The sequence below is a fragment of the Bufo bufo genome, chromosome 9 (genome assembly GCF_905171765.1).
Source record: "Bufo bufo chromosome 9, aBufBuf1.1, whole genome shotgun sequence".
NCBI classification, from domain to species: Eukaryota; Metazoa; Chordata; class Amphibia; order Anura; family Bufonidae; genus Bufo; species Bufo bufo.
In genome coordinates, this window is record NC_053397.1 from 219,077,044 (window position 1) to 219,101,708 (window position 24,665).

General features: G+C 46.2%; 1 protein-coding gene across 5 annotated transcripts in view; it reads right to left on the reverse strand.

Annotated features, from left to right (window-relative positions):
- Positions 1–505: 505 nt before the first annotated feature.
- Positions 506–24,665, reverse strand: part of PATJ (PATJ crumbs cell polarity complex component) — a 193,764-nt gene continuing 169,604 nt past the window's right edge. For all 5 annotated transcript variants that reach the window (XM_040408093.1, XM_040408092.1, XM_040408091.1 and 2 more), the window contains 12 exons: positions 24,140–24,276; positions 23,388–23,471; positions 21,572–21,765; positions 20,841–20,988; positions 19,720–19,806; positions 10,455–10,572; positions 9,033–9,070; positions 8,815–8,937; positions 8,531–8,635; positions 3,665–3,762; positions 2,356–2,479; positions 506–1,306 (listed from right to left, as the gene is read on the reverse strand). In XM_040408093.1, coding sequence (XP_040264027.1) covers positions 1,160–1,306; positions 2,356–2,479; positions 3,665–3,762; positions 8,531–8,635; positions 8,815–8,937; positions 9,033–9,070; positions 10,455–10,572; positions 19,720–19,806; positions 20,841–20,988; positions 21,572–21,765; positions 23,388–23,471; positions 24,140–24,276 — 1,403 coding nt within the window. In that variant the 3' untranslated portion in view covers positions 506–1,159. The remainder of the gene's footprint in view (positions 1,307–2,355; positions 2,480–3,664; positions 3,763–8,530; positions 8,636–8,814; positions 8,938–9,032; positions 9,071–10,454; positions 10,573–19,719; positions 19,807–20,840; positions 20,989–21,571; positions 21,766–23,387; positions 23,472–24,139; positions 24,277–24,665) is intronic.

Here is a 24,665-nt window from a genome sequence, read left to right on the forward strand (position 1 = left end):
TTATAATGGAAAATAATAGCATTCTTTAATACAGAATGCAAAGTAAAAGGTCCATTGTGGGGTTAAAAATTAAAAAATCATCCAGTTGATCGCACAGCCGGGCTCGTCTTCTTTCTTCTTCTTCTTCTTGCAGGACCTGGCTGCAAAAGGACCTTCGGTGACGTCATCGCGCTCACCACGTGAAGGTCCTTTTGCAGGTCCTGAAAGAAGAAGAAGAAAGAAGACGATGCCGGCTGCGCGAACAACAAGATGAGGTGAGTTAAATAAATAAAAAAATTTAACCCCACAATGGACCGTTTACTTTGCATTCTGTATTAAAGAATGCTATTATTTTCCCTTATAACCATGTTATACGGGAAAATAATAAAATATACAGAACACCGAACCGAAACTTCAGTGAAGAAGCCCGGGTTCGGGTCTGGGTACCACAGTTTTTTATCACACGCGTGCAAAACGCATTGCACCTGCGCGATAAAAACTGAACATCGGAACGCAATCGCAGTCAAAACTGACTGCAATTGCGTGCCTACTCGCACCATTTTCCCTGATCGCAGACGCAACGCATCCGGACACGCTCGTCTGCAAGGGGCCTTAGGGTTTATACATCAACACGGTCTCATTGCGATACTGCCGAAATTAAAGGAATTGCAAACATTTTGTTAAATCACCGAGCAACAGAACTGAAATGCAATATATATATAAGTTGCAGAATTTTAAACAGGTTTTTCTGTGTGTAAGGAAGCCGCCATGTCTTACAATCATTACATTGTGATACTGGGCGACAATCTGAACACACGCGGCGCTCGCGTGTTTCGATATCATCATTCACAGCCATTTAGTCCGGATACAAGCCTCCACCTCTATAGGGCACAGGACACAGCATATATACCCCGACAGTGCAGACAGGGGGGGGGGGGAAGGGAGGTCACAGTGACACAGGGCAATGGCCTCATACTCTACATTATTAGTCGGCTGGAAGACGGATCGGGGTCATTATTATGACCGATTCATATACTGAGCCATAGATAGCCCAAAGCTCTCCATCAGTGGTGGGACTACAGATACCAGCATACCATGGTTGAACCTATACCCAATGCTGAATGAGGGCATGCTGGGCCTTTGGCCTCTGACTACCACCGGACAGGACGCTTGTTCTCGATTATGATAATACAGTCAGCGTGACGTTTCCCCTTTGGCGTTTCAGGATGGCCACGGCTTCTTCATGGGTGACGCCCTCCAGGCTCTCGTTATTCACTGCCAGTATCTGGTCTCCCCGTTTTAGTCTCCCGTCCACTGCGGCGGCACCCTTGGGTAACAAACCGAAAATTCAAAGTGGATCCAAGATAAAAGACATAGACAATATAATCATAAACTGCACTGACCTGACAGGGTCCGCCACCTAATGTGACAGAAATCTCATTACTATGGCAGAAGCAATTCTGGTTACTAGAGCCGTGCTGTCAGTGGTAGGCAGCGTGCCCATCCCAAAGAGGCTGCCAACAGACAAGTGGAGGAACAGGCGGGCATCCTCAACTCCGCTGGCTTTAGTAATCAGATTTTTATCAGATATAAGTTTAAATGAAAATTCTCTTTACGTCATCAGAACTTAAACAAAGACATGAACATGTAGAGAAGATAGCCAGCGGCATAGCTATAAGGGTATCAATCTTAAATGGGCCCTAACACCAATGGGGCCCACAGTACACTGTACTGCTTGGGCTTTAGGCAGCTGTTACCCTGTAATAAGCTGCATGTCTGCAGTGCACATGATTTGCAGTATGTTATACAGAGCAGTATTTGTTACAATGTACAAGACAATGGATTTGTAAATGAACGGGAGGAAGTAATCAGATGCTGTCGGCCTCCGCAAGATCATATATAACGACACTCGTGTTTTATTTCTGAGGCCAAACAAGAGGAAAAATGACCCCCTCCTGTTCATTACAGAGGTGAGCGATAACGGTGTTCTTCCCTGCCTCAGCCACCAGGTGGCAGCGCTGTCAATGTGATGAAGCTCCAGACCAATTATTTTGCCTTGAAGTCGTAAATTGTGTGAAACAGCACAACCCATAGTACCTACGGTAATTTATATTCTTTAGGGGTAGTAAATAATATACGTGCGGAGTAAAGAGGAAGCTAAGAATTAAGAATGTCTTGTAGGTTGCTAGACCTGCACTAATATGATGGATATTTAATCCAGCATATAAAAGGGTTACATGCTACATAATGCTTCAGAGACAGCAGTCCCGTGTCAAGAGGTCAGCGATATCATCTGCAGTTATCATCTATGATGGTCAGAGGCTGCAGACCCGTCCTCATGAGGACAATAGTAAACCTAACGTGACCGTCACTTACCTTGGAGAATATCGTCTTTACATAGATCGGAAGGTCTCCATGCGGGCTCCCGTACCCTCCAACAATACTGAACCCCAGCCCATCAGGACCCTTCTCCAGGTGAATGATTATTGGGACAGGGGACCTGGAAATACGTAAGAGAGTGAAAAACTAAAACAGCATAGTCATGTAAAGTAAATCTGCTATAGGAGGTCACCATCTCTAGTGAATGGATAGGCTGCATTCTCAGTGATGTCACCGCTGCTCTCTAGTGATGGATAGGCTGCATTCTCAGTGATGTCACCGCTGATCTCTAGTGATGGATAGGCTGCATTCTCAGTGATGTCACCGCTGATCTCTAGTGAATGGATAGGCTGCATTCTCAGTGATGTCACCGCTGATCTCTACTGAATGGATAGGCTGCATTCTCAGTAATGTCACCGCTGATCTCTAGTGAATGGATAGGCTGCATTCTCAGTGATGTCACCGCTGCTCTCTAGTGAATGGATAGGCTGCATTCTCAGTAATGTCACCGCTGATCTCTAGTGAATGGATAGGCTGCATTCTCAGTGATGTCACCGCTGATCTCTAGTGAATGGATAGGCGGCATTCTCAGTGATGTCACCCCTGATCTCTAGTGAATGGATAGGCTGCATTCTCAGTGATGTCACCGCTGCTCTCTAGTGAATGGATAGGCTGCATTCTCAGTGATGTCACCGCTGCTCTCTAGTGAATGGATAGGCTGCATTCTCAGTGATGTCACCGCTGCTCTCTAGTGAATGGATAGGCTGCATTCTCAGTGATGTCACCGCTGATCTCTAGTGATGGATAGGCTGCATTCTCAGTGATGTCACCGCTGCTCTCTAGTGAATGGATAGGCTGCATTCTCAGTGATATCACTGAGAATGCAGCCTATCCATCACTATAGATCAGCGGTGACATCACTGAGAATGCAGCCTATCCATCACTATAGATCAGCGGTGACATCACTGAGAATGCAGCCTATCCATCACTATAGATCAGCGGTGACGTCACCGCTGATCTCTAGTGAATGGATAGGCTGCATTCTCAGTGATGTCACCGCTGATCTCTAGTGAATGGATAGGCTGAATTCTCAGTGATGTCACCGCTGATCTCTAGTGAATGGACAAGCTGCATTCTCAGTGATGTCACCGCTGATCTCTAGTGATGGATAGGCGGCATTCTCAGTGATGTCACCGCTGATCTCTAGTTAATATATTGGCTACATTGTAGATCGATGACAAGTAAGTATCATAACAGAATTTAAGAGGATAGTTGTCAGTCCCTCCTGAGAGATGTATATACTCACTCTCCCTCTTCGGGCTGGTGTTCAGAGCTGATGTTCTGGCACAGTGACATGCTCTCCAGCTGACTGGCTATTGCACTAATATTGGTATCTGCAACAACCTAGGCCATAAAAGACAGCGTTAGAAGGTAAAGCACTGCAGTCCCATCTTCAGCGTCCCTGCTGAGCTACATAAATATAATAAATGGCTCCATTCTGGCTGCAATTCCGAGCGGAGAGATGGCGCGGGGCTCGTCGTCTGTTTAATGCTCAGCAAGCAGGAGCTGTAATGGGGCGGCTGACTGCAGGGGGCGCTGTATTACGAGCCTGGAGACACCAATTCAAATAATTTTGCTTTTCATTATTCTAAAGTCAACAGAGAAACACGATGATGTCACTGTCCATCCTGCGCTGATACAGACCGCAACGGAAATCCTTCTAGTAATCGGCTCATTGTTCATGCAGCGATATTCCTACATTGTATTGCACGGCGCAGACAGGACAACATATCTCAGCTTCTGGCTGCACTCAGTTACCCCTTCTCATATAACAGGAATGTAAAGAGGTCAACGAAATTAGGGGCAAAGCGCGGCCCATCCACTATACACACCATTCATTCCTTCACTCATCTACAGGGAAGGAGGATAGCCCTCTGTACCGAGACCGCCGGCAGACAGGGGATTAGCAGATCACATATCTTCAAAGAAAAATCAGCAATTTCAAAGAAATGAGAAGAATGGATAGGCGGCATTCTCAGTGATGTCACCGCTGATCTCTAGTGAATGGATAGGCTGCATTCTCAGTGATGTCACCACTGATCTCTAGTGAATGGATAGGCTGTATTCTCAGTGATGTCACCGCTGATCTCTAGTGATGGATAGGCTGCATTCTCAGTGATGTCACCGCTGATCTCTAGTGAATGGATAGGCGGCATTCTCAGTAATGTCACCACTGATCTCTAGTGAATGGATAGGCTGCATTCTCAGTAATGTCACTGCTGATCTCTAGTGAATGGATAGGCTGCATTCTCAGTAATGTCACCGCTGATCTCTAGTGAATGGATAGGCGGCATTCTCAGTGATGTTAGCGCTGATCTCTAGTGAGGGATAGGCGGTATTCTCAGTGATGTCACTGCTGATCTCTAGTGAATGGATAGGCTGCATTCTCAGTAATGTCACCGCTGATCTCTAGTGAATGGATAGGCTGCATTCTCAGTGATGTCACCCCTGATCTCTAGTGAATGGATAGGCTGCATTCTCAGTGATGTCACCACTGATCTCTAGTGAATGGATAGGCTGCATTCTCAGTAATGTCACCGCTGATCTCTAGTGAATGAATAGGCTGCATTCTCAGTAATGTCACCGCTGATCTCTAGTGAGTGGATAGGCTTCATTCTCAGTGATGTCACCGCTGATCTCTAGTGAGTGGATAGGCTTCATTCTCAGTGATGTCACCGCTGATCTCTAGTGAATGGATAGGCTGCACTCTCAGTGATGTCACCGCTGATCTCTAGTGAATGGAAAGGCTGCACTCTCAGTGATGTCACCGCTGATCTCTAGTGAATGGATAGGCTGCATTCTCAGTGATGTCACCGCTGATCTCTAGTGAATGGACAGGCTGCATTCTCAGTGATGTCACCGCTGATCTCTAGTGAATGGACAGGCTGCATTCTCAGTGATGTCACCGCTGATCTCTAGTGAATGGATAGGCTGCATTCTCAGTGATGTCACCGCTGATATCTAGTGAATGGATAGGCGGCATTCTCAGTGATGTCACCACTGATCTCTAGTGAATGGATAGGCTGCATTCTCAGTGATGTCACCGCTGATCTCTAGTGAATGGACAGGCTGCATTCTCAGTGATGTCACCGCTGATCTCTAGTGAATGGATAGGCTGCATTCTCAGTGATGTCACCGCTGATCTCTAGTGAATGGATAGGCGGCATTCTCAGTGATGTCACCGCTGATCTCTAGTGAGTGGATAGGCGGTATTCTCAGTAATGTCACCGCTGATCTCTAGTGAGTGGATAGGCGGTATTCTCAGTAATGTCACCGCTGATCTCTAGTGAGTGGATAGGCTGCATTCTCAGTGATGTCACCGCTGATCTCTAGTGAATGGATAGGCTGCATTCTCAGTGATGTCACCGCTGATCTCTAGTGAATGGATAGGCTGCATTCTCAGTGGTCACCGCTGATCTCTAGTGAATGGATAGGCGGTATTCTCAGTAATGTCACCGCTGATCTCTAGTGAATGGATAGGCTGCATTCTCAGTGATGTCACCGCTGATCTCTAGTGAATGGATAGGCTGCATTCTCAGTGAAGGGATTTGTGTCCCACAGTCACTATAAAACACAAACAGTAGTATAAGGTGAAAAGCGTCACACTGAGGGCTCATTCAGACGGCCGTATCCCGTCAGCAAAAATGCGGATCAGTTTTTTTGCGGATTAGATCCTGACCCATTCACTTCTATGGGGCCCTTTTATTCCATTTCACGGCTCCGCAAAACAAATGAAACCTGTCCTAAACTTGTCAGTGAAAATCAGGACATGGCCCCATTGAAGTCTATGGGTCCGCAAAAATACTGAATGCTATCTGTTTTTTTCGGACATGCTGAACTGTCTGCAAAAAAAAATGATCTGCATTTTTGCGGACAGCATCCGGCCGTCTGAATGAGCCCCGAGATGTGCTCGCGGTCCACCTGAGGCACCAGATAACAATGGCTCTGCCTCGTATCTTCATCTATAAGATCCTGATGGATAGAGCAGCAGATTTTGCCACCTTATCACAAACAACGTGTTCATTGCTCCCCCTGATACTTCGTATCTGTGACTTGCATCTTGTAAAGAGCGGAGCATCTCTGCATCCTAAATCCCGCCGGCAGCGCACTCTATCAGAGCGCGGGGCCAGGTTATCAGAGGGGTCCCTATGGGGGCAGCCAGTGTGGCAGCTTCCAGGTACGGACCATCTGCACGGTGCAGACTAGCCTGGCGCCTCTTATCTCCTTCCAGCACCTGCTCCGGCAAATTACACGCCAGCTAATCTCTGTTTTTCCAGCAGCATCTGTGCAAAGTGAAATCTCCGCTGCAGAGGTAAACACCGGGAGGGTTTTCTACACCAGTGAACCCAATGATATGACCTTGCAGCGGCAGAACACGACGTGATGTGAAATTAGCGGATGTAACTGCCGAGATCGCCTGTTGGCACCAACGGACCTGCTACAGCGACTAAGAATGAAGAAGATCCACCCAAACAACATGTGACATGAACCAAGTGTTAACCGATCCAGGCCTGAGGTTAAAGGGGTTTTCCGAGATTTTTTCCCCACTTTTTTATAGTTCCCATAGGGAACTATAACAAGCGATCATTAGATTGCTATTCTCATAGACTCCAATGCACTAGCATTGGAGTCTATGAGAAAATTGCTTGTTTCCTATAGAGCCCTATTACAGGCAAGGGCTCCATAGGAAATACAATGCAGCAGCCTCCCGTCATTCACAAAGACAGGGGCTGCTGCTGCACACAAGCTCCGGCACGGGGGAGCCGGAGCATCACTGGAAGCGCGCGCTTCCGGTGTTTCACGCGCTCAGATGCCGTGGTCAGAATTGACCACGGCATCTGAGGGGTTAAATGTCTGCCCTCGGCATTACTGCTGGTCGCGGTTTTGCCACCTGCTCCGCTCAGGAGCGGGCGCCATCTTCAAGGACCCGGCCAGCGCCGTACTATTACGGCGCTGGTCGGGAAAGGGTTAAAGGGGATTTTAGTTATTTATTTTAAAATAAAGCTTAAAGGGATTGTACAGGATTAGAAAAACATTGCTGCCTTTTTCCAAACACAGCGCCACCTCCTGTGCCCATGGGTTACATCTGGAATTACAGTGAAATGAATGGAGAAGAGCTACAATACCAGGTACAACCTTTGGTCACAATCCCAATGATAGAAAAGACAAATTTACAAATTTTCCATAAATACGATTAATCTTTTTCAATAAAAAAAAAAAAAAAAAAAAACTGCATTCTGCTAGGTTAGTAAAAGTGAAACAAGTTCTTCATAAATACGGCGCACATTCTAAACACCATAGTTCACAGTTTACTTACAGCAGAAAACTGAATCTGAAAAATCTCCTCCATACAGGATAAAACTGCCTGCAGCCACCACTAGGGGGAGCTCAGTGCATGGCCATTTACACAGTTACCACTGAATCTCCTTACACTGAGCTCCCCCTAGTGGTGGATGAAGGAACACTCTGTGGCTCTATGTCAGAAACAGGAGGAGTTCAGTGCTGGGTCCCCACTCACGTCGGCTCACATAAGAGTCTCGTGGCCTGCCTCTATGTATGCAGATGGTTATAGGCGATTCTATCAGTTTCCTGGAGCAGCACATGAAGAGTATTCTGCATATAGAGGAGGGACACATCAGCAGCTTGAGGCTCCGATGAGCCAGGAGGTGGATTTCAGATTACCATAGACTCCATTAGACAATGCAGCTAAGTTGGAGTCACTGGTCTGGGTTCTAATGTAGTAGAGCGAAAAATCTGCTAAAGCCAGACATAGGCTGTGGTGGTGGGGAAATGGGGAGTACCCCTTTAAGTTACAGGTCTCATGAATACATTCATACATTTTGCAGCAGCACGGTGGTTGCTGCGGATGAGATCGGAAGCTGGAATTCATCACGGACCAGTGAGCCAGAGGCTTATTACACTCAATGCCAATCCAGTCGTGTCCCGGGCACACGCTGCAATTTCCAGATGAGAGCAGGCGGCTGAAAGCGTTCACTCATCTCCGCTCTTCCAGTGTGTTATTAAGGGACACGTGGTGCTCAGCCGGGAAGAGCGAGCGCTGTGCACAATGGCACACTGTACCAGAACAATAGTTATCTGCTGCTCCACATACCTGCAGGGCGATGCTGCCGTACGCGTTCTTCAGAATGTGAACCACATCTGCGTGGGACAACCCGTCCAGTGGCTGCTTATTAATACTGACGATCCGATCCCCGACCTTAGGGAGCAAGACATGAGAAGGAAAGGTTACGGACATGTCTCCGCTAACTAGAGGTACTGAGGAGCCCTGTGCCAGGAGGGCGGCCGCCTGTGTGCAAAGGTGTGAGAATCAGATTCGGGGCAGAAGCAATGCCCTAATCGATTATATCAGAGACACAAGATAAATACGGAACTTACCTTCAGCTTGTTCGTTCGTGCAGCTACACCGCTGGCTTGAATCATAGCAATAAATACAGGAATGTCTCCCAGCGGACTCCCTTTTCCACCCGCTATACTGATGCCTAAAGCGTCATTGGGGCCCTGAGCATTGGAAGATGAGAACATGATATTATGTTACCTCTCTGGGTATAATGGAGACCCTTAAACACTTATTGTGTTACATTCTCAGCACTCACCCGGCTTATTTCAACCATCCTGGGCTCCATTTCTACACCTAAAATCAGAAAAAACAAAATGTCACTATTCTGCATACATACATTAATTATCCTGTACTGATCCGGAGTTACATCCTGCATTATACTCCAGAGCTGCACTCATTATTCTGCTGGTGCTTTCCCTGTGTACATACATTATTTTACCTGTACTGATCCCGAGTTACATCCTGTATTATACTCCAGAGCTGCACTCACTATTCTGCTGGTGCAGTCACTGTGTACATACATTATATTACCTGTACTGATCCTGAGTTACATCCTGTATTATACTCCAGAGCTGCACTCACTATTCTGCTGGTGCAGTCACTGTGTACATACATTACTTATCCTTTACTGATCCTGAGTTACATCCTGTATTATATCCCAGAGCTGCACTCACTATTCTGCTGGTGCAGTCACTGTGTACATACATTACATTACTTATCCTGTACTGATCCCGAGTTAGATCCTGCTTATAATAATTCTCAGTTATAGTCTGTATTACATTTCACAGCAGCATTTACAAATCTGCAGGCTTCAAAGATGAAATCTCCCAGCCTTTCCTGCTTGTTCATGGTCTGCACAAAAGTTGCTCTGGTGAGATGCATTCTGGGAAGTGTCATCTGTATAGCAGGATGTTATACATCATCTGATATTGAAAACACTAGCTTTCTTCTCTGCATTGTAGGAGCCCAGCCAACCTGTTAGGGAGGTGTTTGTGTACAAGCTTGCTTACTGTTTCCAATAACAATTAGCAGAATTTAGATTGCAACTTTCTACTTTAGCCCTGTGACTAAATACCCTGAGCAAAGGCAGAGGAGCTTGTTAGCGACCCTAAGGCTCCAGCACCTGAACTACATGACCCACCTACCCCCAACCTGAACTACATGACCCGCCTACCCCCAACCTGAACTACATGACCCGCCTACCCCCAACCTGAACTACATGACCCACCTACCCCCAACCTAAACTACATGACCCGCCTACCCCCAACCTAAACTACATGACCCGCCTACCCCCAACCTGAACTACATGACCCACCTACCCCCAACCTGAACTACATGACCCGCCTACCCCCAACCTGAACTACATGACCCGCCTACCCCCAACCTGAACTACATGACCCGCCTACCCCCAACCTGAACTACATGACCCACCTACCCCCAACCTGAACTACATGACCCACCTACCCCCAACCTGAACTACATGACCCACCTACCCCCAACCTGAACTACATGACCCACCTACCCCCAACCTGAACTACACCTCTATTCACAGGCAGTGCAGTAAAAAGACTTTAGTGGAGGAGGGATAGAAGTTCCCTCAAGCAGGCAGAAAGTCTCCTACTGCTGCTGTGGAGCAATATCCTGCGGGGAATAAGCGTCGGAGAACAGAGACGATTACCGGAATTTCTCTGAGAGGACGGAGCGGAGGATCTTTTGGAGCTGCTGTAATTCTGTGCGGTGGATATGACGGGGGCGAGAGCGGGAGGCTGCACACTCTGAGCGCCGCTCTTACCGACCTGGAACAAAAGATTTGCAGAGTAATTAAATTCTTGTACGTTGCAAAGCTTTCATAATTCCATTACAGTTTAATTACAGGACGAAGACGGCTATGATTAGGTACAAATCCCCCGTTCAAGGGCGCAGCGCGCGGAGCGTCGAGGCAGAGCTTTCATCATTGTGAACATGCGGCGATTTCTGCAGAATTCATTAAAGGAACATAGAAAATACAGAAACAAATAATGTCCAAAGCATTCATGCAATTAACACCGAACCTGAGGAGGACGCGGGAGCTTTGCCCGTTTCATCGCTTGCGGGGGTGTTTGTAGATAAAAACCTTTTACAGCCAGCATCAGATATATCTCTCCTCCTGGCATTTTAACCCCTTAGGCTGTAAGTAGTTAGGTGGAGTGGCCCCATCTGTTAACCCATCAGCATGCAACCATCGGGTTACCATGGCAGCCAGGACCCAAGTGAAGTTATATAAGATATTAGATAAATATTATATGAAGAGATGAGCAAAAAGATTCTACAGAATCAATTTATCCAATCAGCAGGGTTAATATGGATCCCAAAATGGTGCAAGTAAAAATTACAACTTGTCCTGAAAATAAATAAATCAATCAATCAAGACCAGATACAGCTATGTGGACATAAAAAAACCCAGAGGTTATGGTTTTTAAATTGTGGAAAGGATAAACGATATTGTGGCGTCATTATGTACCAAACAGCTTTCTTCTACGTGTCATGTAGAGGATCAGCCATTTGTAGGTCTGTAAGGCAACTGGCTGCAGCAGGAGTCCTCCCCCACTGGTCTATCTGCACAAAGAGATCAGGAATGCTGTAGAAAGCCACATTCCTCAAGTTCCATTGATTTCTATGGGGATAAAATGGCCATAACATTGCGATATTATCTGTATAGAGGGTCCACACAGCGCTCCCCACGACTCATATTTTTCAACATAATTCAGTCCAAAACACCTTTATAAATAAATTCGGTCGGTTTTGTGAAAGTTCATTAGAATTAGGAGATGATCTGGAAAAACCTCAGACGTCGAGCATTTTATGTTCTTCACAGGGAAATCTATGGTAGCTTTGAGTGAAGATCCATATTGATATGCAGCGATGTGCAAAGACCTCAGTGGAACGTCGGCACTTAGCAGAATGCGGCCCCGAAACTGTGCAGTGTTTTTGAGTCACCTTGGCAATGTGCTTTGAAAGTGGCATCAATGATAAGTGAAAGGGAGGAGAGCAGCGCTGTGTGATGGAGAGACCCGGAGGTTGGTAAGGGAAACCTGAGCAGAATCTCGATCGATGGGAAAGACTGACGTACGGTCGAAACATTGTAGAAATCCTTCAGAAATCCACTGGGGCTCACACATCCAAGGTATAGCCTGTAGAACTGTTTTAGATGGGGTAATAGTTGTTATTATTTATAGTATATTTTTATAATTTAGTCAGATTAATAAATGATACATTTTTTTATTTTTCAGAATGGATTGCTCATATTGACCAAAAAGATGAATTGCCATCCCGGACGAGCCCCCAATTTTTGTCACATATAATGGAACCAATGAAAGGGGTTTCCCGGGAATTAAAAATGTATTGATAGGTCACCAATATTGGAACAATGGGGGTCCAACAGTTGTTTGTACAGGATTCTTCCAAGCACTGTGGCCTCTTCATACTCAAGCACAGCGCCATTCAGTGGATAGTGGCCATGCTTGGTATTTCAGCTCATTGACTCTAATGGGACTTGAGCTGCATAAAGACCCCATGACTGATGGATGTGACATCACAGGCTGAGAAAAAGGCTGCGGTGCTCACTCAACTCCTACAGATAAATTATTGATGACCTATTGAGAGGACAAATCATTAATATTTCAATCCCAGAAAGCCCCCTTAAGTGATAACTATACGAACCCCCCTCCTCCTTTCAGCAGAAATAGCCAGACTAACAAATGATGAAGGTAAGGCCACAAGGAGCAGCTTTGGGGGTCCTGAGACACAGCCAAGGAATGCGCTGAGACATGCTTGGCATGGTTTTCAAAGCGACTCTTAAGTGGCCAAAAGAAACAGCTGTTTTATCTGAAAAGCTGCATTGCAATTAGAAATCAGACTGTTAATAGCACATTGGGGGCTCGTCCGGGAGAACAATTTTGTTCAATGCACAGTATGACAAATGAATTGCCATCAGATTGTTTATGGCCGCAGGAGATTTACAGAAAAATTGTTTGCTCACTAAATCAGTTTGAAAACTATCAAACATCTCTCACTGCCCCAGAACCCGCCATATGCCCTTACCCTAACAGCAGCGTATAAACAGTCGAGTCACATTGCTAATATCTAGAGTAAACACCATGTGCAGCTCGGAGTGACTCCATAAGGTCCTGGTTGGATGTCACAGGTATAAAGCCATGCTGACTGCAGTGCGTCCACAGCTGCTGAAAGAGACATAGGGCAGGATCCATAGAACAAACATTACAATTGAGGTGGTCCCACAGATGCTCAATTCTGTGAAATTAGGGGCCAGGGAAGCCTCGGTCATGCTCTACCAACCAATGTTGGACATTTGTAGCTGTGTGACACATCACATTGTCTTGCTGGAAGATCCCATCCTCCCCAGGGAAGACCATCAGCATGTATGGGTGTATATGATCTGCAAGGATGGATTCAAAGTCATACCTAATTCGGCTGGATAAGTGGCCCAGAGAATGCCCGAAAAACATTCCCCAGACCATAACACTGCCACCACCAGCTTGTGTTCTTCCAGCAATGGCCATAGGGAGTTAGTTCTCTGATGTTTCTCTTCTGACACATTAACGTCCATCCGTTCCGAGAAGCTGAAAATGCGACTCATTGGAGAAGACAACCTTTACCAATCAGCGGAGTCCAATTCCAACACTGCCTCGAAAAATGACGTTTCTCCTGCTGATACAACTTCATTAGCAGAAGTGCAGTGATCGTCAGTCTTCTTCGGGGCCCCATATGCAGTAGGGTTCTCTGAACTGTTGTGTTAGACACATGTCTGGTAGCCCCCTGGTTTACTTTGGTGGTGAGCTGCTCCTCTGTAGCGTATCGGTCCTCATGCCCCTTCATAGCCAACGTTTACCCCTCACATCAGTGGCACGTAGTGCTCTGCAGTTTTCACATCGCTTATTCACCATGGTGTCATTTGTCCACTCACCATACAATTTCACCACAGCAGCACGAGAAGAGTTCACACTGCGCAGATTCAGAAATACTGCCACCCGGGGCCCGAAAGCCAATGATTATCTCTTCCTGCAACCTGATAAATCGTCTCTATCACCCATAACAGCAACGAGGGATATGTGTGCAGACAGCCTATCACACACCTTATATACCCACCGAGGGATGTGTGTGCAGACAGCCTATCACACCCCTTATATACCCACCGAGGGATATGTGTGCAGACAGCCTATCATACCCCTTATATACCCACCGAGAGATATGTGTGCAAACAGCCTATCACACCCCTTATATACCCACCGAGGGATGTGTGTGCAGACAGCCTATCACACCCCTTATATACCCACCGAGGGATATGTGTGCAGACAGCCTATCATACCCCTTATATACCCACCGAGAGATATGTGTGCAAACAGCCTATCACACACCTTATATACCCACCAAGGGATATGTGTGCAGACAGCCTATCACACACCTTCTATACCCACCGAGGGATGTGTGTGCAGACAGCCTATCACACACCTTCTATACCCACCGAGGGATGTGTGTGCAGACAGCCTATCACACAACTTATATACCCACCGAGGGATATGTGTGCAGACAGCCTATCACACCCCTTATATACCCACCGAGGGATATGTGTGCAGACAGCCTATCATACCCCTTATATACCCACCGAGGGATATGTGTGCAGACAGCCTATCATACCCCTTATATACCCACCGAGGGATATGTGTGCAGACAGCCTATCATACCCCTTATATACCCAACAATGGATATGTGTGCAGACAGCCTATCATACCCCTTATATACCCACCGAGGGATATGTGTGCAGACAGCCAATCACACACCTTATATACCCACCGAGGGATATGTGTGCAGACAGCCTATCATACCCCTTATATACCCACCGAGGGATATGTGTGCAGAAAGCCTATCACACACCTTATATACCCACCGAGGGATATGTGTGCAGACAGCCTATCATACCCCTTATATACCCACCGAGGGATATGTGTGCAGACAGCCTATTACACCGTATATACCCACCGAGGGATATGTGTGCAGACAGCCTATCACACCCCTTATATACCCACCAAGGGATATGTGTGCAAACAGCCTATCACACACCTTCTATACCCACCGAGGGATATGTGTGCAGACAGCCTATCACACACCTTCTATACCCACCAAGGGATGTGTGTGCAGACAGCCTATCACACACCTTCTATACCCACCGAGGGATGTGTGTGCAGACAGCCTATCACACACCTTATATACCCACCGAGGGATATGTGTGCAGACAGCCTATCACACCCCTTATATACCCACCGAGGGATATGTGTGCAGACAGCCTATCATACCCCTTATATACCCACCGAGGGATATGTGTGCAGACAGCCTATCATACCCCTTATATACCCACCGAGGGATATGTGTGCAGACAGCCAATCACACACCTTATATACCCACCGAGGGATATGTGTGCAGACAGCCTATCATACCCCTTATATACCCACCGAGGGATATGTGTGCAGAAAGCCTATCACACACCTTATATACCCACCGAGGGATATGTGTGCAGACAGCCTATCATACCCCTTATATACCCACCGAGGGATATGTGTGCAGACAGCCTATTACACCGTATATACCCACCGAGGGATATGTGTGCAGACAGCCTATCACACCGTATATACCCACCAAGGGATATGTGTGCAGACAGCCTATCATACCCCTTATACAGTTGTGTTCAAAATAATAGCAGTGCATTTTAAAAAAGTGAATAAAGCTCAAAATCCTTCTAATAGTTTATTTCCATACACACAGATGCATTTGGAACACTACACATTATATTCCAAATCAAAACATGAATAAAAATATATAAAATTTGTGTTGTTGGAATATTAGCTGTTCAAAAAAATAGCAGTGTTTGTATTCTTCTTTACAAACTCAAACATTCCCTATATAAACTGAGAAATGTTTGTAGATTTTCTTCCCTCTGAATCCCGTCACTAATATCTAGTTGTATAACCGCTGTTTCGGAGACCTGCTGGACGTCTGTGCTGCTCGGAGTCACCACCTTCTGCCCCTGTGAACAGGTATTCCAGCCCAGGATGATCGGACCACATTCCACCGTTTTACCTCAGAAACTGCATTTTTTATGTCACCCCACAGGTTTTCTATTGGATTAAGATCCGGGGATTGGGCCGGCCGCTCCATAACGTCAGTCTTGTTGGTCTGGAACCAAGATGTTGCACGTTTACTGGAGTGTTTGGGGTCGTTGTCTTGTTGGAACACCCATTTCCAGGGCATTTCCTCTTCAGCATAAGGCAGCATGACCTCTTCAAGTATTCTGATGGATACAGACTGATCCATGATCCCTGGTCTGCGATAAATGGGCCCCACACCGTAGTATGAGACACATCCCCATATCATGATGCTTGCCCACCATGCTTCACTGTCTTCATAGTGTCCTGGGGCTGAATTCAGTGTTTGGGGGTCGTCTGACAAACTGTCTCCGGCCACTAGACCCAAACAGAACCATCTTACTTTCATCAGTCCACAGAATGTCTCTTTAGGCCGTCAATGTGCTCTTTGGGAAACAGTGTCTTGTTTCCAGCAGTGGGACTTTGCGGGGGCTTCTTGCAGATCGCTCGGCTTCACATCGGCGTCTTCTAATTGTAACAGTCCTCACAGGGAACCTTAGACCTTCTTTCATCTTCCTGGAGCTGATTGTTGGCTGAGTCCTCGCCATTTTGGCTATTCTTCTATCCATTTGAATGGTAGTGTTTCGCTTTCTTCCATGTCTTTCAGGTTTTGGTTGCCATTTTAAAGCATTTGCGATCATTTTAGCTGAGCAGCCGATCATTTTCTGCACTTCTTTATAAGTTTTCCCCTCTCCAATCAACTTTTTAATCAAGGTACGCTGTTCTTCTCAACAATGTCTGTAATGACCCATTTTCTTCAGAATTTCAGAGAGAAATGCACTGTAACCAGCATGTACAACATTTGCTGCCTTCCTTCCTTAAATAAGGGCAATAATTGCCACCTGTTTTTCAAAGAATGAATGACCTCACTCATTGAACTCCACACTGCTATTATTTTGAACATGCCCCTTTCAATAAGTGATTCAATTACACAGAATCAGCAGCATGCATGTCATGACTGTTGGATTTCTATTACTCTACTACCCCTGCTAGTAAATTATTTGTCATGTAGAAATATCATTTCTACCAAAAACAGTTATTGATCAGGTTAGTGATGTCTGACTGCTATTATTTTGAACACAACTGTATATCCACCGAGGGATACAATATATGTGTGCAGACAGTCTATCGCACACTTTATATACCCACCACACGTGACTTCCTTCATGAGCTTCATGCTGCTGACGTCAAAAGTAGGAAGTGGTCAGAATAATGGGACTGGACTGTTATAAGCTCCCTTTTATCTGCCACTACATTACAAATACATCCATATCCACAGGGGCGGACTGGGAACTTAAAGTGGTCCTGGAAAAAATACTAAAAGTGGCCCTTTTTTTGTAGTCGGGTCCAAATTGATGGAAGGCAGGGCCAGCAATACAATATTGTGGCATATTATACCGCCCCAAGAGAACCAAATACCACAGTCCACCACAAAATACATCCCCAAGAACGTCAACTGGCCGGCCGTGAGGAGGGCTCAGGCTGCCCCCTGCTCATCGGCCCACCGGGAAAATTCTCTTCAAGGTCTATGCCCAATCCGCACCCAATAGGTGGGAAGGTGATAGAAGCAGATTTTCTTATTACGTTACAGTACTATTATATGCTACAGACTTATAATAGCTCTTTGAACAGCAGCCATGCAGAAAAATTCTGCACTATTTTCATCCCATGAAGCAAGAGCCATGGAGAATAGGAGCACTGCAGATAATCAGCAGAGCCCCGGCACACAGAGGAGAGCGAGCAGGATGAGCAGAGAGGAGAGCGAGCAGGATGAGCAGAGAGGAGAGCGAGCAGGATGAGCAGAGAGGAGAGCGAGCAGGATGAGCAGAGAGGAGAGCGAGCAGGATGAGCAGAGAGGAGAGCGAGCAGGATGAGCAGAGAGGAGAGCGAGCAGGATGAGCAGAGAGGAGAGCGAGCAGGATGAGCAGAGAGGAGAGCGAGCAGGATGAGCAGAGAGGAGAGCGAGCAGGATGAGCAGAGAGGAGAGCGAGCAGGATGAGCAGAGAGGAGAGCGAGCAGGATGAGCAGAGAGGAGAGCGAGCAGGATGAGCAGAGAGGAGAGCGAGCAGGATGAGCAGAGAGGAGAGCGAGCAGGATGAGCAGAGAGGAGAGCGAGCAGGATGAGCAGAGAGGAGAGCGAGCAGGATGAGCAGAGAGCGAGCAGGATGAGCAGAGAGGAGAGCGAGCAGGATGAGCAGAGAGGAGAGCGAGCAGGATGAGCAGAGAGGAGAGCGAGCAGGATGAGCAGAGAGGCTTGGAAGGAATTTACGTAACGGATTGCAATTAAACCTTTGCTGGGAGTAGCTATTTCTGAGGACACTCGTTATTGAGAGACCATCCAATTAACATTATTATCACAGTCTGTCGATATCTCTTTCTGGGAATTACAGGCATTCGTGGCACGTCTGCGCAAGGATCAATGAGAGAAGCAGCTGGATCTTCTGCAGCCGACAGAGTAATTCAATAGCGCAGCGTGCTAAGTGAAGACGTGCTATGAGACGCACTCAATCATGACGTGGGTGCATATACACAAGGCACACAGCCTTATACACAGGGCCTGCACAGACATTATAGGGCGTCACAGCAAAAAATTTATAAGGCTCCCCCCGGTGAGATTTCTGACAAAGGAGGCAACCTGAAAAGAATAACAGGTGCTTCTTAAATAGGACGCTCCATCTGAACGCCATATTTCACAATGTATTCAAACCAGACATGATACACACCGATATATCTCCTGCTTCCTTTTAGGACTTGATTGCTGCCTGCAGCCACTAGGAGGAGCTCTGTGCATACAATTCATACAACTACAGTACCATTCAGCTCAATGAAAGCTGTAAAATACTGAATCTTTGCACTGAGCTCCTCCTAGTGGCGGCTGAAGGAAAGTATCATGGATTTATGTTGGGAAGCAGGAGAACACTCTCACCGCGGGCCCAAAAGCATTTTAGTGTTCTGCCTCCATGATAAGGATACCACTGCTTATACCTGCAGACCGCAGGTTCAGGGCTTTTGCCCCTTGTCAGTGCAGAGTTGTGTACTGGTTCTCTATGCCCAATAGATGGTGCTAGAGAGACAGTCTTCCTTCTTCCTGGAGGACAACTACTTTGCATTTCCTGGCGTCTAAGACAACTTGGAGGTCTCCACAAGGAGGAACTTTATTCCCTCCTTGCCTCTGAATGTTATTTAAAAAAAAGTTTTCATACCTTAACATCAAGCAGATTGAAACATGGATATTAGAATGCTGCAGAAAGTTTCTGTAGAAAACCATTCTGTAACCATTTCATGTCTAAGTTCCACATTCTTCATATTTTTACAGGGGTTAGCACCCCAAATCCTCCTCTTCCCTTTTCCCAGTCATACAGTCTACAACCTCCACTAGGGGGAGCCCAGGAGCTTACTGAATATGCATTTATTGAGTTCAATGAAACCTGTATAAATCTGTAGGCAGTGGGCTCCCCCTAGTGGTGGCTGTAGGAGGCAGAATATTACCAGAGAACTCTCTGACCATACAGGGGGTATTGAGCTGTAACAAAGATTAGCAGCTCCAGCTATGAGCGAATGCACAGCACAGGATTTAGACCTATTCAGTCCTGGAAGTGGATTTTATCAAGATATAAATCCAGCAAATTAAGCATAAGAAAGTGAATGTGACAAGACGTAAGAACTGTTACAACTTCAGAAGGTGGAATAGAACAGAAGCTGTAAATAAATCCTCCTTCTACATCAGTGAGAAGACACGTCCCGCACCTGACTGCCTTGATGAGCTTTCCTGGACGACACCCAAGACGCGACTCGGAGCCTCCCGATCTCCAGATGAACGATTCCTTGTGCGCACTTTAGAGAAAATAAAAAAAAGTCTTTAAAGTCAGAGCAACAGGGAAAACCGCCATAAACGAACATAACAGAGGCGCACAATAAACAGGCTGCAAGGGATGGCTGCGGGAGGAGAAGAGTTAAAATAGGCATCAGAACCAATGATAGATGCAAGTGAGAGAACGTGCAATAATATGCTGTATAATAAAAAGGAAACCGTGCAGCAGGAAAGTTCTTATTACCTAAGAGAATCCACAGATTATTCTTACAGCAGATAACATATAGATACGTTCCGTCACTAGATTCACACCTCGTCACAGTTCCAGTGAGTGCAGCTCTAGAGTAAAGATGTCTGAGCACCAGGTTCTCCATCTCTGTGAACCCAACATCCGCAAGATATGCCATAAACATCTGATAGGTGTGGATCCCATCCCAGGGACCCACCGCTGTCTCGTGAATAGATTTCTCACAAAACTGTCCAGACGGCCGTTGGCCGCTACATATGACCTGAGTGAAAGCAGAGATGGCGAGTTTTGTGAACAAAGCCAAGCTCACCGTGATCTTCTGTTTCTGTAACTCCTACAGAACTTAATGGGAGTTATGTAAACAGCGTAGCAGAGCGAGCCCGGCTGTCCCCACAATCTTGGCCATCTCTGCTTTCAATCGCAGCCCGGAAGTCACGACCAGCCACCATCTGGACAGAATTTGGGGAACTCCATGCTCAAGAAAGCTGCGGGTCCTACAGATGGGATCTACACCCATCAGACCTAGGTGCCATAAATGTCTCTGTTGAGAATACCCCTTCTATAAGTGTGTAAATGTCAAGTTCTATAAATTTGTAAAATACTTTGCTTTTCAGTTTGTTGTCAGTGATACATTGTAGAGATTTGTGCAGAGATGAGTTTCGCTCACAGACCATTGCCTAGACTGGACACAACTGTATCCACATCTCAGCTGAGAGAAGGACTAGCTTCCTCTTTTAGAGGTTCAAGCTTGCAGACCTGACCCCTAATGAACCCTATGTAGATGCCATGCAGTTCCCGCATAGCCTGTACCTTTAGTATGGTGGCCACCACTTCCTGGGAGGCGTTGCGGACATCCTCGCCGTTGACGGACAATATCTGATCTCCTTGCATTAATCTCATGTCATAGTCGGCTGCTCCTCCTTTTACAATGTCGGAGATGAAGACTCCACTGCCATTCCTGGAAGACAAAGCATTAGACATTCATATTATTCCAGTTTGTCTCATCGGCTCCTCTCATCCAGCATCTCAGTGACAATGAACATGATCATCTGGGTTACAAAATGAGCTGTCAGGAACTATGGCGCAGTCTCTCGCATGTACCGGAGGGGGTCGTCTGTGATACAAACCAGCCATGCATGAGAAAGGTTTGTACAAATCGCATCCTGTGTTAATGCAGTAGGAATATAGATATCCTGCTGCAGACAATACAAGAACATACTGTATGTAGTAAGTAAATCGGCGACAAAGGGAGCATCACATTCATTTATAAACTTATGGCTTTTAGTTCCATTACCAAATGAGTTCATTTTTAAACTTCTAACTGCCTCCAGCCACCACTAGAGGGAGCTCACTGCTTAGGGATTTATGCAGTTCCTATTGAGCTTAATAATAAATCTGTATGCAGCAAGCTCCCCCTAGTGGTTCCTGCAAGCAGTCAAAAATCTCTCATTTGCTATTGCAAAGGTCTGGGTCAGTCACGTCATATTTGCATGCAGGCCAGACTGGTCCAGGACACCCTGATTAACTTCTTTCCATCTTACCTTTTACCCACAATGCTCAGCCCCAGACCTCGCCCACTCTTCTTCTGCAGCTCCACATAGAAGACATCCAGGTTTTCCTCATCCCTGTACTGGGCCTCATCTCTGTACACAACCAGCTGCACTTTCTGAGGGGTCTGTCGCAGAGCTGTAATGGCGTCCTCATGAGAGGCATTCCTCAGATCCAGGCCATTGACCTGCAACATCAAGCGGATTGCATGCAGATGCTGTGAAGATCCAGTTCTACTTATAGCTGAGAGTTTGTTACAGTTGTAACCAGTTTAGACAATTAAACAGCAGCAACAAAACCGTCTCCAAGGTTCTGGCTTTGACACAATGTATCAGTGCAGGTGAAAAGTATCAGTTTGAAGCCCAGATTGTTTTCCTAACAGAGCATTGTACAGAGAGGATACAACTGTAGCAAAGTGTGGGAAGCAGTGGGTCAACCAGTGACACAAGAATGTGCATTCAATTATAGAAAGAAGAGACCTTCAAAATGACAAGGAATAGAAACAAAGTAGATTAGAAAAGTGCATTATACAAGAATAAGAAGGAACGTATCAAGCCCTGTATTAAAAAAAAGAAAAAAGAAAAATTTTGGCACAGCCAAATTTCTGGACAATCATTTGCAAATTTTTGAGATTTGACGCCACTCTCGTCGCTTTTGAAAAGTTGGTGGGAAAGTGGGTGTGGTTAGTTATGTCAAAGAGGTGTACGCCAGATATGTCAAACGTGACTTCGGAACAAGTCTCAAAAAATGGCGCAACTCCAGTAGAGGGAGGGTGGACAAAGGTGGCATTTTTAAAGATGTATTTCACTCATGAACAATCGCCCGGCAGGAAAGTGAGAACACAGTGATTGTGATACCACGCGCAGGTAGGTGCTTGTGGGGTCTAAGCCCCCGGACCGGTGTCATTTCTCCTGACAAGTCGACATTAGTAGGAAACAAAGTTTTGCAGCCACATTAACAGTTCATCCTGCAGCGAGCGCGCGCCATTACACTGCAAACAGCAACGCTGCAACAAAGCTCATGTCCGAGCAGTATGTAGGCGACTGATGAAACCAGAGACCGGAGCTGGCCTGAACAGCCAGGCTCGATCTGCAGAACGTGGCAGGCCGTGCAGCCTCCAGGACCTCTGCTATCTGCTGCCTCTACTCACAGCATTTCCATCCATGAGTAATGATATCCTCCAGCAATGATCCACTAACATCCATTCTGTCTGGATACAATGGTTAGCCGACTCTTAGTATTATTAGATTCTTTGCTGCAAATAGATATTTCTGTGATTTCTAATGAACGCGCGTCACATAGGGGGTAGACTGTTATAAGTAAGGTGCATATACCTTATGTATTACACTCTATCCAGCAAGATCTAGTTGGGAAGGTTGGACAATTAGGCCGTAAAGGGTACAATGAGGGTTCCTCATAGAGTAAGACTGAAGGTTTGGTTCCCTTCAGGCTCCGGGGTGCAACCATAACCCCTGAACCCTCTATAGTTATGCCATTGACCTTCTGTGCACTGTATGGATTAGTAAGTAGCCTTTACCCGACAGCGCCACCTACAGGTAAGGGAAAGTAAGACTGTCCACTCATAATAAATGGTCAGAGCTCTACAGCATCCAGTGCAGCACAAGTCCTTTTCCTAATGAGTGGGAAGTGCTGTTTGGAGCGTTATTATGTTCTACCGATGGGCTACAGACGGAATTAATTATGCAGGCCTGGAACTGCATCGTGGATGTATCTGGTATATTGGGAAGGTGATTCCTCATACAGCACGGCCCTCACTTTACCAGGAGACCGCCGATATGGTTCCCATACCTCCAGAATCTGATCACCTGCCCAGAGCCTCCCGTCCCTGGCAGCAGCGCCATCTTCATACACCTCGTGTATCACCACAGCTTCCTGCAAAATACAAAAACAGTTGGCATCAGTATCTATTCATTTTGGACTGATCGTGATTAGCAGCATGTTTTTTTACTCCAGTCACCCATAGAGCTGCATTCAAAATTCTGGTGGCTGCCACATGAAATCTATAAGCTTCATAGCGCTATCCTGGAAAAATGATTACTTCCACAACACATCACAACAAAGCAAAGCACATAATATACAATACATAGAAGTGGGAAGATAATGCACCCTGAAAACTACGTGAAAACTGGAGTGAATGCAGCTCTGGATGTGTTTGAAATGTAAGATGTTACATTGACCTCAAGAAAGTGTATTCACTGAACCTGCAAGGGATAGACAGGACACTAAATAGCCTGAAGAAGCAAGATACATTCTGAATGCAGCTCTGGATGTGTCTGGAGTGTAAAATGTTACATCTGCCACAACAAAGCATTCTCTACACGCGTACGAACCAACAAGGGGTAAGCAACCTGTAGAAACCAGGTACATTCTGAATGCAGCTCTGGATGGGACTGGAGACACATGTATAGGCATGTATTAGAAAGTGACTGTCCCTGGAATATTCCCTCTGTCAGAAAACCAAGGGGAATAGCCAGAATCAGCAAGCTGTGCATCACCGTAGAGCAGGTTCATGGATAACGTCGCAAAACCGGAACATTTACCAGCGGAGTATCTTTTCCACCCACGATGCTGAGCCCGAGGCCTGAATGGCCTTTGGAGATTTCAATGGTCATTTCTTGTCCTGGGATGATCGGACATGTTGCAGGATCAAAATGTAATAGTGGAGACGGAACGTTTCCTACAGGAGAGAAAGTAGAGAAGTCTCAGAAGCCTTGGAGAGTCTCAGTATAAGACACCCTCAGTATATAACCTCCATATATACATGCAGGGGCAGATACAGACAGCACAGGGGCCATGTACAAGGGCAGTAGATGGATCCCATGGAGAATGCACAACTAGCCGAGCCATTCAATTTAGGGTATAGGGTTCCCATTCTCATGATCGGCGGAGGTCACACCGATCGGACCCCCACCAATTTAATAGTTATTCTCTACTCTGTGGATAAGGAATCATTTCTTATAACCAGAATACCCCTTTAAGAGCTAGACAAAGAGGGACCCCTTGGGAATGCTCAGATGCTTACGAGCAATTTGACAGAGAGTAGGAAGCTGCCTTTAAGGCAGTAGT